Source organism: Strix aluco, chromosome Z, assembly GCF_031877795.1.
Source record: "Strix aluco isolate bStrAlu1 chromosome Z, bStrAlu1.hap1, whole genome shotgun sequence".
Classification (NCBI taxonomy): Eukaryota; Metazoa; Chordata; class Aves; order Strigiformes; family Strigidae; genus Strix; species Strix aluco.
The window spans coordinates 71,369,166-71,386,172 of record NC_133971.1 but is presented as its reverse complement, the minus strand read 5'-3'; the positions used below and the strand labels follow the sequence as shown (position 1 = coordinate 71,386,172).

Here is a 17,007-nt window from a genome sequence, read left to right as displayed (position 1 = left end):
AATTTCTGAAAAACTGGTTTTTTTGACAGAAAACACTTCTATCTTGAAGCCATGCAAACTAGCAAAGTTATTGGATGTGAACAATTTCCTTAACAAAAACATGAGATCTAATGTTAGATGAAAACTCTCACAAACTATTTTGAGGTGCCACAGTTACCTGTACGAAGTATTTCATATGCTGAAAGCTCCATCCACAGTACAATACATGAAGGTTTTAGTTATCTATAGTGTAGCTTAAAACTACAGTGATTGAAAACCTGGGGAAATCCTTCAAGCTTCACTAAATTGCAAGTTGGCAAATCCTACACTGTACTCAAGACAATCTAGTAAACAGAACCCATACACATAAAGAGTTATATCTAGTGTGGCAGTGAAAATTTGTTTTCTGGAGTCGCCTATTCCAGCCCAGTTCCTGAACCTTCTTCTACAAGCACTGGGAAACAAAAACATAGACTTCCTACCCCATCCCCAATCTTACTTTGTGGAAGTATCACAGGAATTGAAAGCCCTAGTGAACAGCCCAGAGAGAGACAATTTTCAGGACCAGGTGTATCTTAAATTAAATTAAATTGTAAATTAGGACAGAATGGCTTTGAGCACACACTAAACAGTTATCTCTTCCTAATACTTTAATATGCAGCAGTCCAAAAAGCTTTTAGCATCATCAAAAAATGATAATGTACCTAAGGGTACATTAATGTGTATGTAAGGGTACATAATGTACCTAAGGGTACATTAAAAGTTATTTCTTCCATGAGAAAAAGTTTAAGATACTAAAAGAACTAGAGATACTTTTCTTCCAGATGGAACCATAAAGCTTCATGTGGAAATGGGAGAAAATAACCCTTTATTTAATGACTAAAGCTAACCAACTCCTCTAAGTTGCCAAAAAAAAAAAAAAAATCCTTTTTGGTGGAAGAGAGTCTAATTTTCAAACTTGAAAAACTGAAAAAATACTTCTGAAAATCAGCTACAGTCTTTTCCTTGTACACTTTGCTATAAATATTTATAGTAGGAAACAAAAAAATCAGCTGATCAGTTTACCCATTGCTGCATTACAGCAAAGTGCTGACTTTTTGACGTGACTAGATAAACTGCAGTATATAATCATTCAAAATGACATACATAAAGCTTCTCAGAAGACTGAAGCACCAAAGCCATATACAGCAGCTTGTCAACTATGTCATGCAGCCAATTACCACCAGTCCACTTAACTGTAAAAACAAAGTCTGATACACGTAGCCAAAAAAGTTTTGAATATCTAATAGTGATTCCCTTTAAATGCATCTTTTCCTGTCTTTTTTTTTTTTTTTTTTGTTATACTAGGAAAAAAGCAGAATAAGAAAACAGTACTTAATTTCTTGTCTGGAAAGAACCTCCTAGAAAGTTACTGGCATGGCAAACATAAGTTTACTCCTCAAGGCACGACAAATTTGCCATCACCAGGCTGAGTATCACATTCAAAGACTGCATGATTTAAATTGACAGAAATACTGCAAAAGTCAGTTACTCCTTGCCCACCTAGCATAACCCTTTTATCACGTAGAAGGTGAATAGCACAGGGAGGGAAAGGGGGCAATAAAAATAGCCAGGAGGAGAAGGACAATCAGCAGAAACTATGCGTTTCCCTACACCAACTGGAACGTAGTAACTTTCCCCAGCTCTTGGAAATGCTTCACTGATACAGTGCTAAATGTCAGAGGTTCTTTCCAGCACCTAACCCAGTGACTGCTCCTTTGGCTCACACTGTCTTGATGGCTAAGGTCAGTCTGTAAAGAAATCAACCCAAACATCTAAACCTGCTAGTTCAACAGCTGAGTTCAAGCAAACCCTCGAGCCTGGTTTTAATCCAGAAGAAAAAAAGAAAATCAAAAAATCTGGCTCCATGTTGCAGACTTATCTACTCAAATATAACTCCAGCCCTTCAACCTCATTAGTACACAGAAACACAATCATCTCGCAATTCATAAAACACTCAGCAACATTCTCACTGTCAAAACCTTGATTTGTACCATTTAGCTTATGAATTATACTTTAAGCAATTAAAACTGTATCACCTACCTCCAGTACGCAAAACCCTGGACACCCTGCTTCTCATAAACTGTAAGATTTTTCAAAGATGTAGTGAAAATTTGTATGTGTCTTTTAATGCATTTAAGCTTTCAGGATGACAGTTTCAGGACTGTCACCTCTGCAGCTGTTCCAAAAGAAAGGATGCTCAGGTGCTCCCCTCCTCCCCCCCTACTTCCAGTCTTTCTATGTTTAACTTACAAAACTGTATTTCCAAATGTAAACCATGCTGAATTGTCCATGTATCCAGGACACACACTGCACAGTTCATAATCTTCTTGATGCTTAGCACAGTATATTGCACAGTTAAGCTGTGGATAGTGGCAGAGCTTGAAAACATACCCAGAGATAGACTGCCATTCCAAATCCCTCCTAAGCACTCATACAGCAGCTGCATTGTTCAGCACTCTCACACTCACTCCAAGAAACCTGACTTCCCCTTAAAGTTGTTTAAGGAGTTTGAACACTTCAATTACTGCAGTTATACTCCAGGGCCAGGGTGACTTGAGCACCATTCAGCTCTTTTGGCATTAGCAATTCATATCACAGGAGCAATCTCCTAAGAGCAAGCAGCTCGCAGATGCTGAAATTCAGTAAGTTTCAAGTAACATATTGAGAGCCAAAAAACAGGTGGTTCTCAGATATGTCCAGCAGAGTATCACGATGAATTTTAAAGACTGCAAAGTCTATAATCATAAGATACATTGCTGACAAGTTGTTGAGTGACAAGTTGAACGTCTACCCTAGACTAAAACCTAAACATGAGGTGAAATAGCAAGCTCCTTCTGTAAGCCAAGAGGACTTCAGGGAGCCTTCTCCAGAGTTTTCCCTCTCTAATTGTAGCTTCACACCCATAATTTCAGGGAAGTTGCTCCTAGAAGCAGTAAGCTAACTAATATAAACCAGTTGATTGTACGTTACCATCTACTACCAAGACAACTGAATATTTTTCAAGTTCAAAAGCTTCCTGTTGGAAGACACTCTACGAATTTCTTGAATATGAAAACTTAGGTATGAGCACTGCCATCTCCAAAACCTGAACTGAAAGCTAAGCCTGAGCTCAGGTATCACTTCACACAAACACGGATGAGGTATCACTTCACACACCAAGACCACTCCTTGGTTTGAGATCCTTTCCTCCCTTTTTGAAAAAAAAAATAAAAGAAGAAACTTATTTTTATGAAGCTTTCAAAAAAATAATGTACTTAATTTATGCTGGCATTAAAAAAAAAAAATCACAGTAGTGAACTGAGACATCAGAAACTAACAATAAAAATTTGTTCTGCTGAAATAGGGGCATGTGATAAAATTATCTTGATGTTAAGAAGGTCTCCAGAAAAGGATACTATCTTGCCACTCCCCAGCGCAAAAAATAAAAACATATTCCAACACAGACTTGCACTCACAGTCCCAATGCACACCATGAAGTATAATTTCCAGAAAAACTCTTAGGTCACAAGTATGATTTCACTGAAAGATTAATCAGAAGGTGGGGCTATCCCAACAACAGCATGCTGTCACGCATCTCTATATGCAGCAGTGAAATACACACTGAAAGCTACCTGCAAAACAGGGAAGCCTCTTGACTAAATATAACCTATAAAGGTACTTCACACACATATTTCTCTAAAAGAATATGATTAGTGGGGATACACTTGTAGGAGAGCTAATTCCCTCATGATGGAAAAACAAATACACAAAAATTAACATTCATACCACAAGGCTGTACTGAAGTTTCATAGTGTTTTACACTATGCACATGCAGGTGCATAGAAGAATATCATCTCTCCCTATAACATACCATGGAAAGTTTACAGCTGCAAGCATACTTAACAAAAGTTCATCCAGGTCAGGATACGTAAACATCTGACAAAGGTCAGCATCTGATAACAGTTTACGCTGAAGAAAAACATCACCCCATCTCCTGATACACAGCCTATTTCTCATATTCTGTCAAGCAATTGAACCCAGACCTGGAGAAATAATTGCTATGCAAGATTTCCCCAACTATAAGAGAAGGCAGGAAAAAAAAAAACAAAACCAAAAACATTTAATAAACTCCTACCCATGGAGTGTTAAGTTAAACAGACGTTCAGCAGGGTATGCCGTATGGCACACTAAGCAAGTGTTACTCAGAATCACAGAATCATCTAGGTTGGAAAAGACCTTGAAGATCATCCAGTCCAACCATTAACCTAACACTGACAGTTCCCAACTACACCATATCCCTCAGCGCTGTGTCAACCCAACTCTTAAACACCTCCAGGGATGGGGACTCCACCACCTCCCTGGGCAGCCCATTCCAACACCTAACAACCCGTTCTGTAAAGAAATGCTTCCTAATATCCAGTCTAAACCTTCCCTGGTGCAACTTGAGGCCATTCCCTCTTGTCCTATCACTTGTTATTTCCTTAAAGAGACTCATCCCCGGCTCTCTGCAACCTCCTTTCAGGTAGTTGTAGAGGGCGATGAGGTCTCCCCTCAGCCTCCTCTTCTTTAGACTAAACAACCCCAGTTCCCTCAGCCGCTCCTCATAAGACATGTGCTCCAGACCCTTCACCAGCTCCGTTGCCCTTCTCTGGACACGCTCGAATAATTCAATGTCCTTTTCGTAGTGAGGGGCCCAAAACTGAACACAGTCATCGAGGTGCAGCCTCCCCAGTGCCGAGTACAGGGGTAAGATCCCTTCCCTGTCCCTGCTGGCCACGTTATTTCTGATACAAGCCAGGATGACATTGGCCTTCTTGGCCATCTGGGCACACTGAAGTGTGTACTCCAGTGGCCGTGTTTTCCAGGGAATACCCACGCTACATTATCCCGCCGGGCCGGGCCGGGCCCCGCCACAAGGCCACAGCGTTGCGGGGCCAGCAGGGCAGGGGGTCACCCACTGCCTTTCTACTTCGCGGAGCGCAGTTTTGCTGTAATGCCGCCTCGCACTGCCGAGACGCGTGCCGGAATCGGCCACGCACCGCTGTGAACAGCGTGGACGAAGAAACACCTGCGGACACCGGTGGGCTCCGCGCCGCCAAGCCTCCGGCTCCACCCCGTGCCGCGGGCAGACCCGACTCCCAGCCAGGCCACGCAGCCAGGCACCGCTCCTACCGTAGGGCCCGCCACCGCCTCCGCCGGGCGCCGCTCCCGGAGAGCGCTGCCGTGGCCGGGCGGCCCCACGCACACCCGCTGCTCCCCGACAGGAACGGGTTGCCGGCACGGGGAAGACCCGGCAGCCGGCCGGGCCCCGCCCCGCGGGCACCGCGCCTCGCCCCGCCCCGCTCCCGCCGCGGCCCGGCCCGCGCTGCCGAGGGCGATGCCCGCCCGCGGGGTGTCACCTCTGCGGCAGCCGCCGTCCGGAGGGCTGGGGCTGCCCCGCGGGACAAGAGGCGGCGGCAGGGGTGCCCCTCACCCCGCGGCGCTCAGGCGGGGGCGCCGGCCCCGCGCTGCGCCCCCGCCGTCCTCATGCGAGCGCCGGCGGCAGGAACCTGCCCGCCGCAGCGCGTCACGGGCCCCGCCGCGCCCCGGCCTCGCGCAGGCGCCACGCGCCGCCGCCGCCGGGGGGAGCGCGGTGCCCGGAGGCCGCGAGGGGAAGCCGGGAAGGTCTTAACCGGGCCGCGGGCTGCCTTCTCCCGGCCCGCTTCGGACGCGGCGCTGCTGCGGACTTCCCCTGCGGCCACCGAGGCGCCTCGCCGGTGGCCGGGGAGGGTGCGGGTTGCCGCGGGCGGCGGCCGCACGAAGCGGCAGGCGTGTGGGAATCGTGTGGCTGCGGGATCAGCATGGCAAGCCCCGTGAGCGTGCTCGGCCGGTAGCGCCACCCTCCGCCGCGGCCGCTCGCCTCTGAGCCTTCCTGCCTCCGTGCTGCGCCTGCCCCCCGCCCAGCGGAACTTTCACACCCCATTTTTTACGGCACGTGAGTCGTCCCTCACAACTGCAGGGAAGCTATAGATCCCTACGGCCCAGGACACCGAGGAAGCACTGAAGCAAGTAAGAAAACTCAGATTAGTGATTTGTAAAAGCCAAAGGCTTCACTCTCTTGTGCTTCCCCCTCCCAGTCTTTGTAAAAGGGAAATAATACTTCATACGCTTAAAAAACATCACATTTTATGGCAAATTAACCTCTACGTGCCTGGTTTTGACCACTCGGTATCACTGATGACATCTGGAAGCCCGCAATTTAATCTCCCTCCCTGACACTTGTTAATCTGTAACCACCAAGAAGTAACGTTTCCTTTTTCATGAAGTTCTTCAAATGAAGAAAGGAAACTGCTAAGAATTCCGAGGCCGGATCTTTACACTGGTAGTTTACAAAACTTACAAAGGAGAAGCAGCCCTTTAGTGAAGGCCAGTAAATTGAAATCCAGTTCAAATCCCATTTCTACCAGCAACAGCTAATGATAAAGGCACAATCCCTAACAGATTCATTTCCCAATAACAACTGTGTAACCATGTAGTTACATTCTAATTCTTACTTAGTAAAAAGCAGATTTCAGATCCTTAAAACTGTACACCCTTTACTCCTCTTGCCTTTCAAAATACATACACCTGGCTATAGCGCTTGCAGCTACTGCCTTACACACCGTAATTTATTCCACTCACAAAGACATCCAAGACTCTTCTACTGTCTGTGAAGTAGCTGTGCGTTTATGGTGACAGTTGGCAACTCTTTCTTAGGGCTGATTCACCTGAAGAATTGTTTACAGTTCCTGCTTGTTACTCCTTTAACTCAGGTGATGTTCCAGTGTTAGAAAGGTAAATTCTGCTTATCATCCATACAATGGTCCATAGATGATCTGCATCAGAAACATACACATCTACACCTTCCAGACACAGAACAAAACTGCTTTACTGACAAGTCAACAGAAACCACACAAGTTAGGAGTAGGGGACTACTTTTGCGTAGCTATGACATGGCAGATACCAGTCCTCCCCCTCTGGGCCTAGTTAAATACAGTCTGTCTAGCTAACTAGCATCAGGCAATTTCTACCCATTAAATCAGGAAAGTCAGCTAAAGTTTTGGTGGAGTTAATTCAAGTTTAAAGTGGTATAACAGATTCCTTAGTCCATTATCATAATTTATGCATAAATACTTGATTACATTCAGTCCCCTTCCCATCATATTAACATGAATGGATAGGAGTGATTAGGCATATAACCAGTCATCCTTGATTCTATCCACTTGGTCTTTCTCCAGCAAATAATTCCATATTAATTAGGTTTACAAGTTCTAGGAAGCATATGTGTTACAATCAGAAAATACATGTTTATTTGGAAGGAGATGCCTCCCTCTCCTACCTTACAGGTTTCTCCAGTCATCTAGTGTGAACAAGCAGAATGCAGATAATCAGCATGCAGGCATTTACCAGCACATTGGCAACTGGCAGGAACAGTCTCACTTGTTCCATAACAGCGGTCACATTGGACAACAATTAAGAGAGAATACTTAAAACAGCAAACAGTACAGCTACAGGTTTTCTGTGAAGTTCTATTCATGGAATTATTTTAAATGCATAACTTTGTCTAAAGCAAAGCAGAAGATGTGGAATAAACTCAAGTATGACTCGTATGACTCAGGCAAAGACAAAAATAGCGTCAGGCAGGCTCTGGCAAGTAACGAGCAAATAAAGGGGGGTGTAGATAAAAAAATCCCTCAAATTTTTTAAAGCTGAAGTCAAAGTCAGTTTACTTAAGTTAGTTAAGAAAATAATGTTTTTTAACTCTATATGTGTCATGGCACATGATAAAAATAAGAGAATTTGCTGCTGAAGAAAGGACACAGCAGTAGATCAAATTATTTTAAGACTGGCAGAAAGTTTAATTTCATTTAAAAGAAAACGAGTGATAGTAACGTGCCTAATACAAATACTTATGTATGAGTTACTGAAACCCATTAGCTTTTCTCACTATTAATGTGAACAGAGTGCAGAAGATAAAGTCTTCTCTTTTTTGCGGGCTGCATTTATCTGAAATATTTCACCCAAAAGACTGTTCTGTGCAGAACCCCTATTCTTACTAGCAAAACATCTGTTTATAGGAAGTTAAGGGTCACTGGCAGATAAAGTGATTCGAAGTTCAGGATTTATTTCTACAGAGAACAAGTTTACCTTCAGAAAACTTGACTGGTGTACAAATGCAGTAGCAGGCCACTGCTGTTCTCACTTACACAGTAATTCTCACCAAATCAGATGCAGTTTACTTATATGAGACTGCAGGAATCTGCCCCAGCTTTGTTTGTTTTCAAACGCACTACTGCGTGCAGAAGTGAATCTTTTGTAAAGATATACTTAAAAATCATGTTAAACAGAGTACAATTCTAAACATCTGATGCTATGAAGTTAATATAATGGGTCATTATTCTTTTGATTTCCCAAAATTTTATGACGTTTCAAGTAAAATTTTTAACAGGCACAAAAGGGTCCTGAAAACAACATTTTTTTTAGCCAGAGAAAAATCATAAATCTGTGGTGGTTTGAAAATAAGGTGATGGCAAATTATACTGCCATTTAGTGAAAGCTTGACAGAGAGCCAGGCACTCTTCTCTGAAAATAGCAGCAACAGTAATACTGTCTTATGAAGGAGAAGGGGTTCCACACAGTATTAAGTCTCTGATTTTGGTATTTGTAGGGAATGCAGTCATAGGAATATACTTCTTAACAGGACAATCCAAGCACTTAGGAAAAAAGTAAACAAATATATGTCAGTCCACAGACAATGTGGAAAGGTGAGGACATCAGAGGTAAGCTAAAAAGGCAGCTTATATGTTTACACAAAATCACATTGCATTCATTTAGAATTTTTGACAAGCAGTGAATCAGCTCAGATTGCTGACGTTTATACAGAGACACAAGTTTTTAGACAAAGACAGGTTCCCCACTCACAAGTGCATGTTTATAGTCTGTTAAATCAACATTTACTACTATGTAAGCAGTACATTGTAGCTTCCAGGATCGGACCATACAGCTAAAATAATCACAAATCATTTTAAGAGCTAATGGTTATCGCCTCTGGGAGCAGGAAAAGCAAGGAGAACAAGAAAAAGCTCTTCAAAATACTTTAATGGGTACCAATGTGTAAGCATTATTAGATCCTATCCTCCTCATTTGTAATTATCACCTGGCTACTCATTGTTTCCTATTAAATTTTAACCTGTACTAGTTAAATCTGCCTTGCCTGTTTCTACACTCCTGTGTACTGAACATATCCAGTCAGTTCCAGATAATGAACACAGCTACCAGCTCTCCTTAACTCTGAAGAACAATCACTCCCTCATTTGAAAGCCAACACTTGTCTCTACATACACACTGGAGAATTTGTTTTTGGCTCTTTATATCTAGATATGTCATTCTTCCCTAACCATTAGAACACTTGGTACATTTCCAACATAGCCTCTGTTCTTTCTCACCTTTCAGAAGATCTTTTGTGCTGTTATGTGTGTATTTCAATGCATACAAAAGCATTTTAGTTCAACCTCACATCTGTGGTTCATTCAACTACTCTTGCTTTTGTAATACTACAAATGAAATAACCCAGCAATATTCTTTGCACACAGTAATTGAAAAGGTATAGATATGTACCCTGGTGAATATTTTCATCTAAGTGTTGTGGGGATTGGGGGTGGGAAGGGGTGGGTGTTGTTTTTCAGGGCAGGAAGGGGAAAAATTTCTGAAGTGATACACCATGTTTCAAAGGCTTATACCAAGTCAGCCACTTTTTTCCACATGCCTACTGACAATCATATTTAATTTATATATGCAGAATATGAACACACACAAAAAAACAAGAGTGAATCTCCTGTGTTTCAGTCAAGTAAGAACCTCCATCCTCACAGTTTAAAAAAAAAAAGTAATATGCATATCATTTAGTTTGTGCACTGAGGGATATATGTTGCTACTTCTTCATATCCTGACTACTATCAAAGGTATTTTTAGTTATATCATGCACCAGATTTTGAAAGCTTATATTAGGACAAAGCTGTCAGCTAAGTACTATGCAGCTGCAAACTGGGGCAGTTTTTCAGGTTGTTTTGTTTTTAAAAAGGCCCTTAATCTGAAATAGCCTGTGGTAAATTCTTTCATGTACAGGCACACTAAAGAACAGCAAGAATTAAATAGACTTTGGCCCAGCTGAAGGTCACCTTCTTCTATTTATGAAAGTATTTGCAAACTTCCACATAACACCATTTTCCTTTTCTCCCTGCACCAATTACTTCCATTAACAAGGACATCCAAAGCAATGGTAAATTCCTGAAAAATCAGATGTACTTCAAGCAAGGCAAAAGGTAAAGAATAATCTTCAAAAACGACTATGAGATACCTACTTCTTGGGGGAAAGCTAGCTGAAAGTAACTTGCAGCAGGTGACCTCTCTTCCCACAATGGACTTAAGACACTTCTTGAGGGAGAGGAGGGTTCTCTGTGTTATTCAGAAAATAAACAAATGATGTAATTTTGTACAGACAGGTCAGTATGTAACTCCACACACTTAAGATCTTGATCCTTAGAGTAAACAAAGGAGAGTTGTCTCTTAAATCTGCTTCTATTTATTTAGCGTGTTTTAAGAATAGCATGAGGAGAATATAAACAGACAAAACTTACTGGTAAATTATGTTTTCCATTTAATTGACCTTTGTGCACACAATACTTCAAGGACTGCAGATGCCTTTTTGCTTATGCCAGCCAAAATTTCCCTTTTTTTTTTTTTTTAAGCTGAACAGTAGAGGACAAGTTTGCTCATTTCTCCTCTTAAGTATCCTTAAAAAATTCATAATGCTTTAGTATGAGTTTCTGCAGTGTAAAAATAGACACTCTATATTACAAACTCATATAAAATACATCAGTACCTTCAAAATTAATATAACATCATTTTGGAAAGACAAAAATAGAAGGCAGTCAACTTAACTACACCCAAAACTGGTACATGGTTAGCTGAAGAGTTCTTAAACAAAGCAGCCTTTTTAAGTCAAGTATATGATGACATGTTCTTATTCTATTACAGGAACAAAGGTACTCCATAACCAACACTGAAGAAACTTCCTCATAATTCTTACATTTAACCTAATCCTACTTCACCCAGAAGGAAGCACACAACGTGTTCTGGATACAACCACCAAGAACTACCTGGAGGTTGTTTTTTTCTGTTTTGCTTAACATTGAGGACTACCTTGTGGATCCTACACCTATGTGCTTGACTGAGAAAAGCAATACTTTTGTATTAAACAGTAAGGCATTTTAAATGCTAGTAACTTTTGTTATCTACTTCCCCCCCCCCCCCAAAAAAAAAGTGCGTGTAACCTAAAAATAATTTTATTTCTCTGAATGTTCCCATGTGAGTATCACATGTACCAGAAGTTAGATCAGTCCTTCACAGCACTCTATCAATGCACTTCATTGTATCATACTAGGTTAAAGTGCTTTGATGTTCTCAAAACCACGCATCTTGGCTTAGGGGTTACTGGAGTGAACGTGTTATGCATAACCAACCTGCTGTTCACTTTTGATGCCTGGAGATCACCACAATTATGTCACAAAAGCCAGCTCATAATTGTTACCATTCAGCCTGGGCAAACACAAATATGTACTTGCTAACGGAAGCATCTGTGACAAACTGCAAACATACTACCCTTTCAGAAACGAACTTTTATTAAATACTGGGGGGTTTTGCTAATTTCATAAAGTTTTATTTGACATTATTATATAGGCTACAGCCCTCCTCTCCTGAAATGAAAAATGAAATTCCCCAGAAAAATCAAGTCTTTCTACAGAGCAGAGTGCTGGTCTAAGTATCACTGTTTTCTGTATTAAAGAAGCTTTCATTTACAGATATTTTAACCACCATCAGGTTCAATAATGATCTGCTCTTTATCTTCATAACCTTAAGATCGTTACAAGATGTCTATTATACAGCGTTGCACATCACCCCAGGAATTAAGTACAGTGCAACTGTGAACCACCAGACATTTCAACACCCATTGAACCAAAGACAATTCTTTCAGACAAAGAAGGTGCTGTCACTGGTTTAACTGGAGATCACACTGGGTCTTCTCCTCTTGCTTTCCTCCAAGTACAAATGCTCTGTGCTTTGAGCACCTTGAACAGAAAGGGTGATGGCGGAAGTCAGCGTTTTAAAACCTACTTCCTCATAACCTTGGAGGCAAAATCTACTTAAGCTAGCCCCTGTTTGGCTCGTAAAGCACACCAGCCCCTGTCGCTTACATTGGTGATCTTTGCCAGAAACACTGGAAGCAATTTCTGCGTTTTGAAAAAAAAAAAAAAAAAAAAATTGCCTGTAAATGGCTCTAAAAACGCCAGGTGGTCTCCTCCCGCCATAAGAGAGAACCGACACATCTGAGTAAACTCTGCAGAGAAACAGTTACGTAACCTCTAGCAGATAGATTTAAGACCGAGAGAGCAAAAGGGAGGAAACAGACGACACAGGGGAAGAAAAAAAAAAATAGCCTCAAGTCTTTCAGTTCGGCAATTCAAAGTTGGCAAACTGCCAGAACGACCCGCATGGCCGCACCACGCTGCCCGCTCAGCCCACGGCCCCCCAGCCCAGCAGTCAGCACCGCGCTTTCCCAAGCCCCGATTCGCACCAGCGTGCGACCAGCCGGCGGAAGGCACCGGAGACTGGACTGGGAGGGGGCACCACCACGGCCGCCTGCCGCGAGGGAGCCGGGCCCCGCTAGCAGCGGCTCGCCGACACCGTCTGGGACAGACCTAGACACGGAGCCCCCCTGCCCTCGCCAAGCGGCAGGGCCCCGCCCGCCCATGGCGCCGCGGCCGCCACATGCCGCCAGGCCTCTCTTGACTCCTCTTGCTCCCAGGCTGGACCAGGCGCACTCGGGTCCCCGCTCTGCGGCGACGGGCTCCCGCCACCTCCCCTTCCCCGGGGCTCCACCCCGCTACTCTCACACCACAGGGGGGGGGGAGGGGGGCAGGGTGCTCAGGGTTCCCACACCGACACCGAACTCAGCGGAGCGCCGGCCGGTCGCCGCGCCCGGCCCAGCAGCGGCTGCCCGCGCACTGCCGAGCGCCGTGACCGCCACCTGCCTTTCTCCCGCGGGCCGCCACCTCTCGCCCCGCCCCGCCCCGCCCCGCCCCGCCCGCCGTGCCCAGCGCATGCGTACCTGCGGAGGGGGAGGGGCGCGGGGCGGCCCCGCCGCACGTGTGCGCCTGCGCTGGGTTCGCGGGCTGGCGGCGGCGGAGCGGGAGCGGGCTGGCTCGGCGGGCAGGAGGGGGGAGGACGAGCACGGGGAGGACGGCGAGGACGGCGGTGGCGCGGGACGCGACGGGTGAGGTCTCTCTCCCTGGCGCGGGAAGGGTGCGGGGAGGCGGGTGGCGTGCCGCCAGCGGAGCGCGAGTGCCTCCCGCCTCGCCTCGCTGGGGCGCGGGGCAGAGCCAGCCCCGCGGCGGGCGGGCGCGGCGCCGATCCCGGTGCCCCGCGGTGGAGCTAATGTCCCCGCGCTGGCGCTTCCCCTGCGGCGGGGCGGAGGAGCCGCCCAGCCTGTCAGCGTGCGGCAGCTCGCCGTGACTGGTGCCCGGCGCCCGGTGCCCGGCGGGAGTTGGGCTGCCCGCCAGCCCCGTGCCTTCGCAGGGCCCGGTGGGCTGCGGGGCGGCCGGGGCCGAGACGGCGCCGGGTTTGGGCACGGGTAACCTGCGGCGGTAGGAGATCCCGGGAGGGTCTGGCGGTGCTGGCGTTCATGTCTGAAATTCAACAGCGATTTGCATTTATTTTAATTCGTTTCCCACGTATTTCCTCGCCGCAGCCCGCTGAGCCTGGCAGTCCCTGCGGTCGCTTGAGAACTAGTGAGTGACATACTGAGCGGGGGGCGAAGGGAAGCCAGGCATTGCTCGGGCGGAGGGGCTCCTGGGCTCGTTTGCAAAACCCGTTTGATCCCCCCCCGCCCCCCTTTGTTTGTGTTAATTGCCGGTGGCTGAGAGGTCTCAAGTCACGGGGGCCTTTGTTTAAAGCTTCCGTGGCGGCTTTGATCAAGCTGTTCGGAGCTCGTCGGGCTCGTTGGTGTATCTTGCGAGATCTCCGATTAGATAAGAGGAGGTTTAGCATTGCTGATCTCTCAAAGGCAGACAGGCTGGCAAAACGTAAAATTCCTCAGGGCTGCCCCGCGTATCGTGAGATTGTGAAAGCACAAAACCTGTTCGCTATAACTAGTCGGTGGAGTTTATAAATTACATTCCAGTCTGAAGTTGCCTAACGTTGTTGCGGTGGTCTTGATGTTACTTCCTGCTGAAGAAGACAGAGGAAATAGGCACATTTTCACAAATCTATTTGGACACGCTTTGTACAAATAACAAACTCGTGTGTGGTCAGTTTAACAGTTCCCTTTTTTTAATTCCTTTCACAGAGCAGCGGGAGGACATACGTATTCCTAATAGTGTAAACATACCAAAAAAATGTGAAATCTGCATCTGTTGTAAGAGAGGATTTCTTGACACTGTTTCTTATTTCCAGTTTGACCGTACACACTTAATTATGGCTCTGTACTGCTAGTTTTTGTGTTCTTAGTTTTTGACGTTTCGTAGCCTGCAAGCTAGTTGTAGAGAAACTGTGAGTAAGAAAACATTTTTTTAAAAGAATTTTTGTTAAGTTTTTTGGGCTGGTTTTATGTAATGGTAGCTGTTTAAATGAAATCAGTTGGTTAATCTCTCTTTCTCACCTGATTCTTGAAAAATTACTGCCTGGGAAGGACTTTCTCCAATTGGTGCATAATCTGTCTCTGATACAGATTTAAAGGTGCAGTATCATGGTTATGAAAGCTTCGGTAGAAGATGATGATTCAGGATGGGAACTCGGTATGCCTGACAAGATGGAAAAGAGCAATACAAGCTGGATAGATATAACCCAGGATTTTGAAGAAGCTTGTCGAGGTGAGTTGGACTGCTTGTGTTCTGAGAAAACTTGGAATCCTTTGGAGGACTAAGCGTAGTTCTTTGAGGTGTTTTAGGCAATATCTTGACCCAGGTTCAGGCTCCAGATGAATGGCCTACATTGATTGTGTTGTTTCCCTGTGTTTAACGTAACTGTGAGGTTGGAAATATCAGAAGAACCTCACCTTGCTTCCTCTTCCACATTACATAGATGTCTTTTATTTTTTCCACCTTACATGTTTTTGCACCTGTTGAGTTTTTTCTTTTGTGAAGATTTCTTCCTGGCTCTTCCGCCAAATGGAAACCTCATTCATCCATGCAGAATCAGCACTCTTTTTTCCTGTACATTTTTGGTTCTAGGATCCAATGATTTATTCATTTAATTGGTCAGTGCATCATTTTTCATCTAACTGATTTTATGATTACATTAGGGAAAAACAAAACTGCAACTTACTACACACAATATTAGATAACGATAAACACAGTTTCCTTATGCCATCAAATAATTCCTGTGTATTAGTGATATACTGTTTGTGTGCCCATTAAATACATCTAAAGGCTTCATTAAAGGTAATGAGGAAAAGCAAGTCCTTCAGTAAACTCTCCTGGAAAAAATTAAGACATCTGCCTAAAGGAGCACAGAAAACTGCTGTGCTGTCTTCCAGGCTGCTCAGATGCTGCTATGTGGTAATTCCAAAATCCCTTTAACTTGCTTGAATAAGAGAGATGGATGAGAAAAGACTGAACAACTGGGGGTTTTTTAGCCTTTCAGTCCTGAAATTGCTTTGTAAGTAAAAGCAAATGAAGGTGGAGTAGAAATATCTGGTCTGCTTATCACACCTTGTTCTCTCTTAGCATAAGATAGTTTGGTGAGTGAGAAGACTGTCCTGGAAAAGTTGCACTAGAAGGATGATTGTAATTGTTTGTCCTGTTCTATTACTTTGTAGAACTGAAGTTAGGAGAACTGCTTCATGACAAGCTGTAAGTATGCCTCTGGGATAGTTCTGGGTTTTGGATAGGATTAGTGCAAATATGTTAATGTTTACTGATAAGCAAGTCATGCAGTATTAACTAAGCTTTTTTTAAACTTGAAATAAAGTAATTGAAGTATTCAGAATATCATTTGTCCTTAGCAGTATGTATATGATGCACCTGTATGAACGCTGCACATTTCTCATGGTGCCAGTATAACATTACATTTTCAGTAATCGATGTAGTTTAGAAGTTTATAGCACCTTCTGATCAGCGGTGTTGACACTGCTGAACCTACTGAACTATTTTATGTGGATATGCTTTTATACAAAAATGCCAGAAAGTCTTTAAGATTTCAAATTAGGTTGCCTCAAATGTCACTAGCAAGTTTAGGATAAACAAGCCATGTGCTTTAACGTTACTCTTAAATGACATGCTAAAACAGAAACTGAGAGCTCTACAGATTAAGAAAATAGATATTTCGAAAAAAAAGGATGTGCTAAAATCTTGCTGAATTCATTAAAGAATGTTGTAAGATTATAGTATTTTAAAGATAAAAGTAAACTGTAGCCACATGAGTCTGTTCACTTGCATAAAGGAAAAAGTGCTTATTTAAGACTAAAAGCTCAGAAAACAGTGCAATCAAAGCACATTTTTGAGGTATAATTTTATACATAAAACATTTCAGAGCAAATATGCCTTTCAGAATTAGAATGTGCCACACACAATAACCTTTCTTATATAATAAAGGCTTGTACAGCAGGTCTGATCAGTATCATGAACCAAAGGTGAGGCACTATATCCCTTCTTCTGTAGCCCAGTCTTCATTTGGTGTGGTTCTGCAAGCTTTGATGGCCTGACCACAAGTGATCCATTGTCACATGCTGGGGTTTTTTTGTATCAGTTTTCTTAATGTGCCCATTTTAAACAAAGTTGGCATATTCAGTATATATTATTGTCACTCTGCATCATGTATATTGTCATTGGTTTGTGAGGGACATACCTTACTTGGGTTTTTGGATATAGCATAATAAAGAACAGCTTGTTCAGTTAATATCAGTTTATTATGTTATGTGATGCTGTGTCATTA

The 17,007-nt window shown here is 43.9% G+C and overlaps 2 protein-coding genes and 1 long non-coding RNA gene across 9 annotated transcripts in view; 2 read left to right on the top strand and 1 right to left on the bottom strand.

Annotated features, from left to right (window-relative positions):
- Nucleotides 1–5,688, bottom strand: part of AGTPBP1 (ATP/GTP binding carboxypeptidase 1) — a 74,829-nt gene extending 69,141 nt beyond the window's left edge. The window contains exon 1 of one of the 4 annotated variants that reach the window (XM_074811894.1): nt 5,673–5,688. The gene's annotated coding sequence lies outside the window, so the exon portion shown is untranslated. Of the gene's footprint in view, nt 1–5,172; nt 5,260–5,399; nt 5,585–5,672 lie in introns of those variants that run through there. The other 3 variants (XM_074811896.1, XM_074811895.1, XM_074811897.1) reach the window with 3 other exon arrangements.
- LOC141918002 (uncharacterized) lies at nt 5,642–11,291 on the top strand. The gene is made up of 2 exons (XR_012621545.1): nt 5,642–6,048; nt 11,056–11,291. It is a non-coding gene; the product is annotated as an uncharacterized LOC141918002 (long non-coding RNA).
- Nucleotides 11,292–13,210: 1,919 nt separating this feature from the next.
- Nucleotides 13,211–17,007, top strand: part of NAA35 (N-alpha-acetyltransferase 35, NatC auxiliary subunit) — a 34,362-nt gene continuing 30,565 nt past the window's right edge. For 2 of the 4 annotated variants that reach the window (XM_074813356.1, XM_074813354.1), the window contains exons 1-3: nt 13,211–13,351; nt 14,804–14,945; nt 15,893–15,926. In XM_074813356.1, the coding sequence (XP_074669457.1) occupies nt 14,822–14,945; nt 15,893–15,926 (158 nt within the window). In that variant the 5' untranslated portion in view covers nt 13,211–13,351; nt 14,804–14,821. Of the gene's footprint in view, nt 13,352–14,803; nt 14,946–15,892; nt 15,927–17,007 lie in introns of those variants that run through there. The other 2 variants (XM_074813358.1, XM_074813357.1) reach the window with 2 other exon arrangements.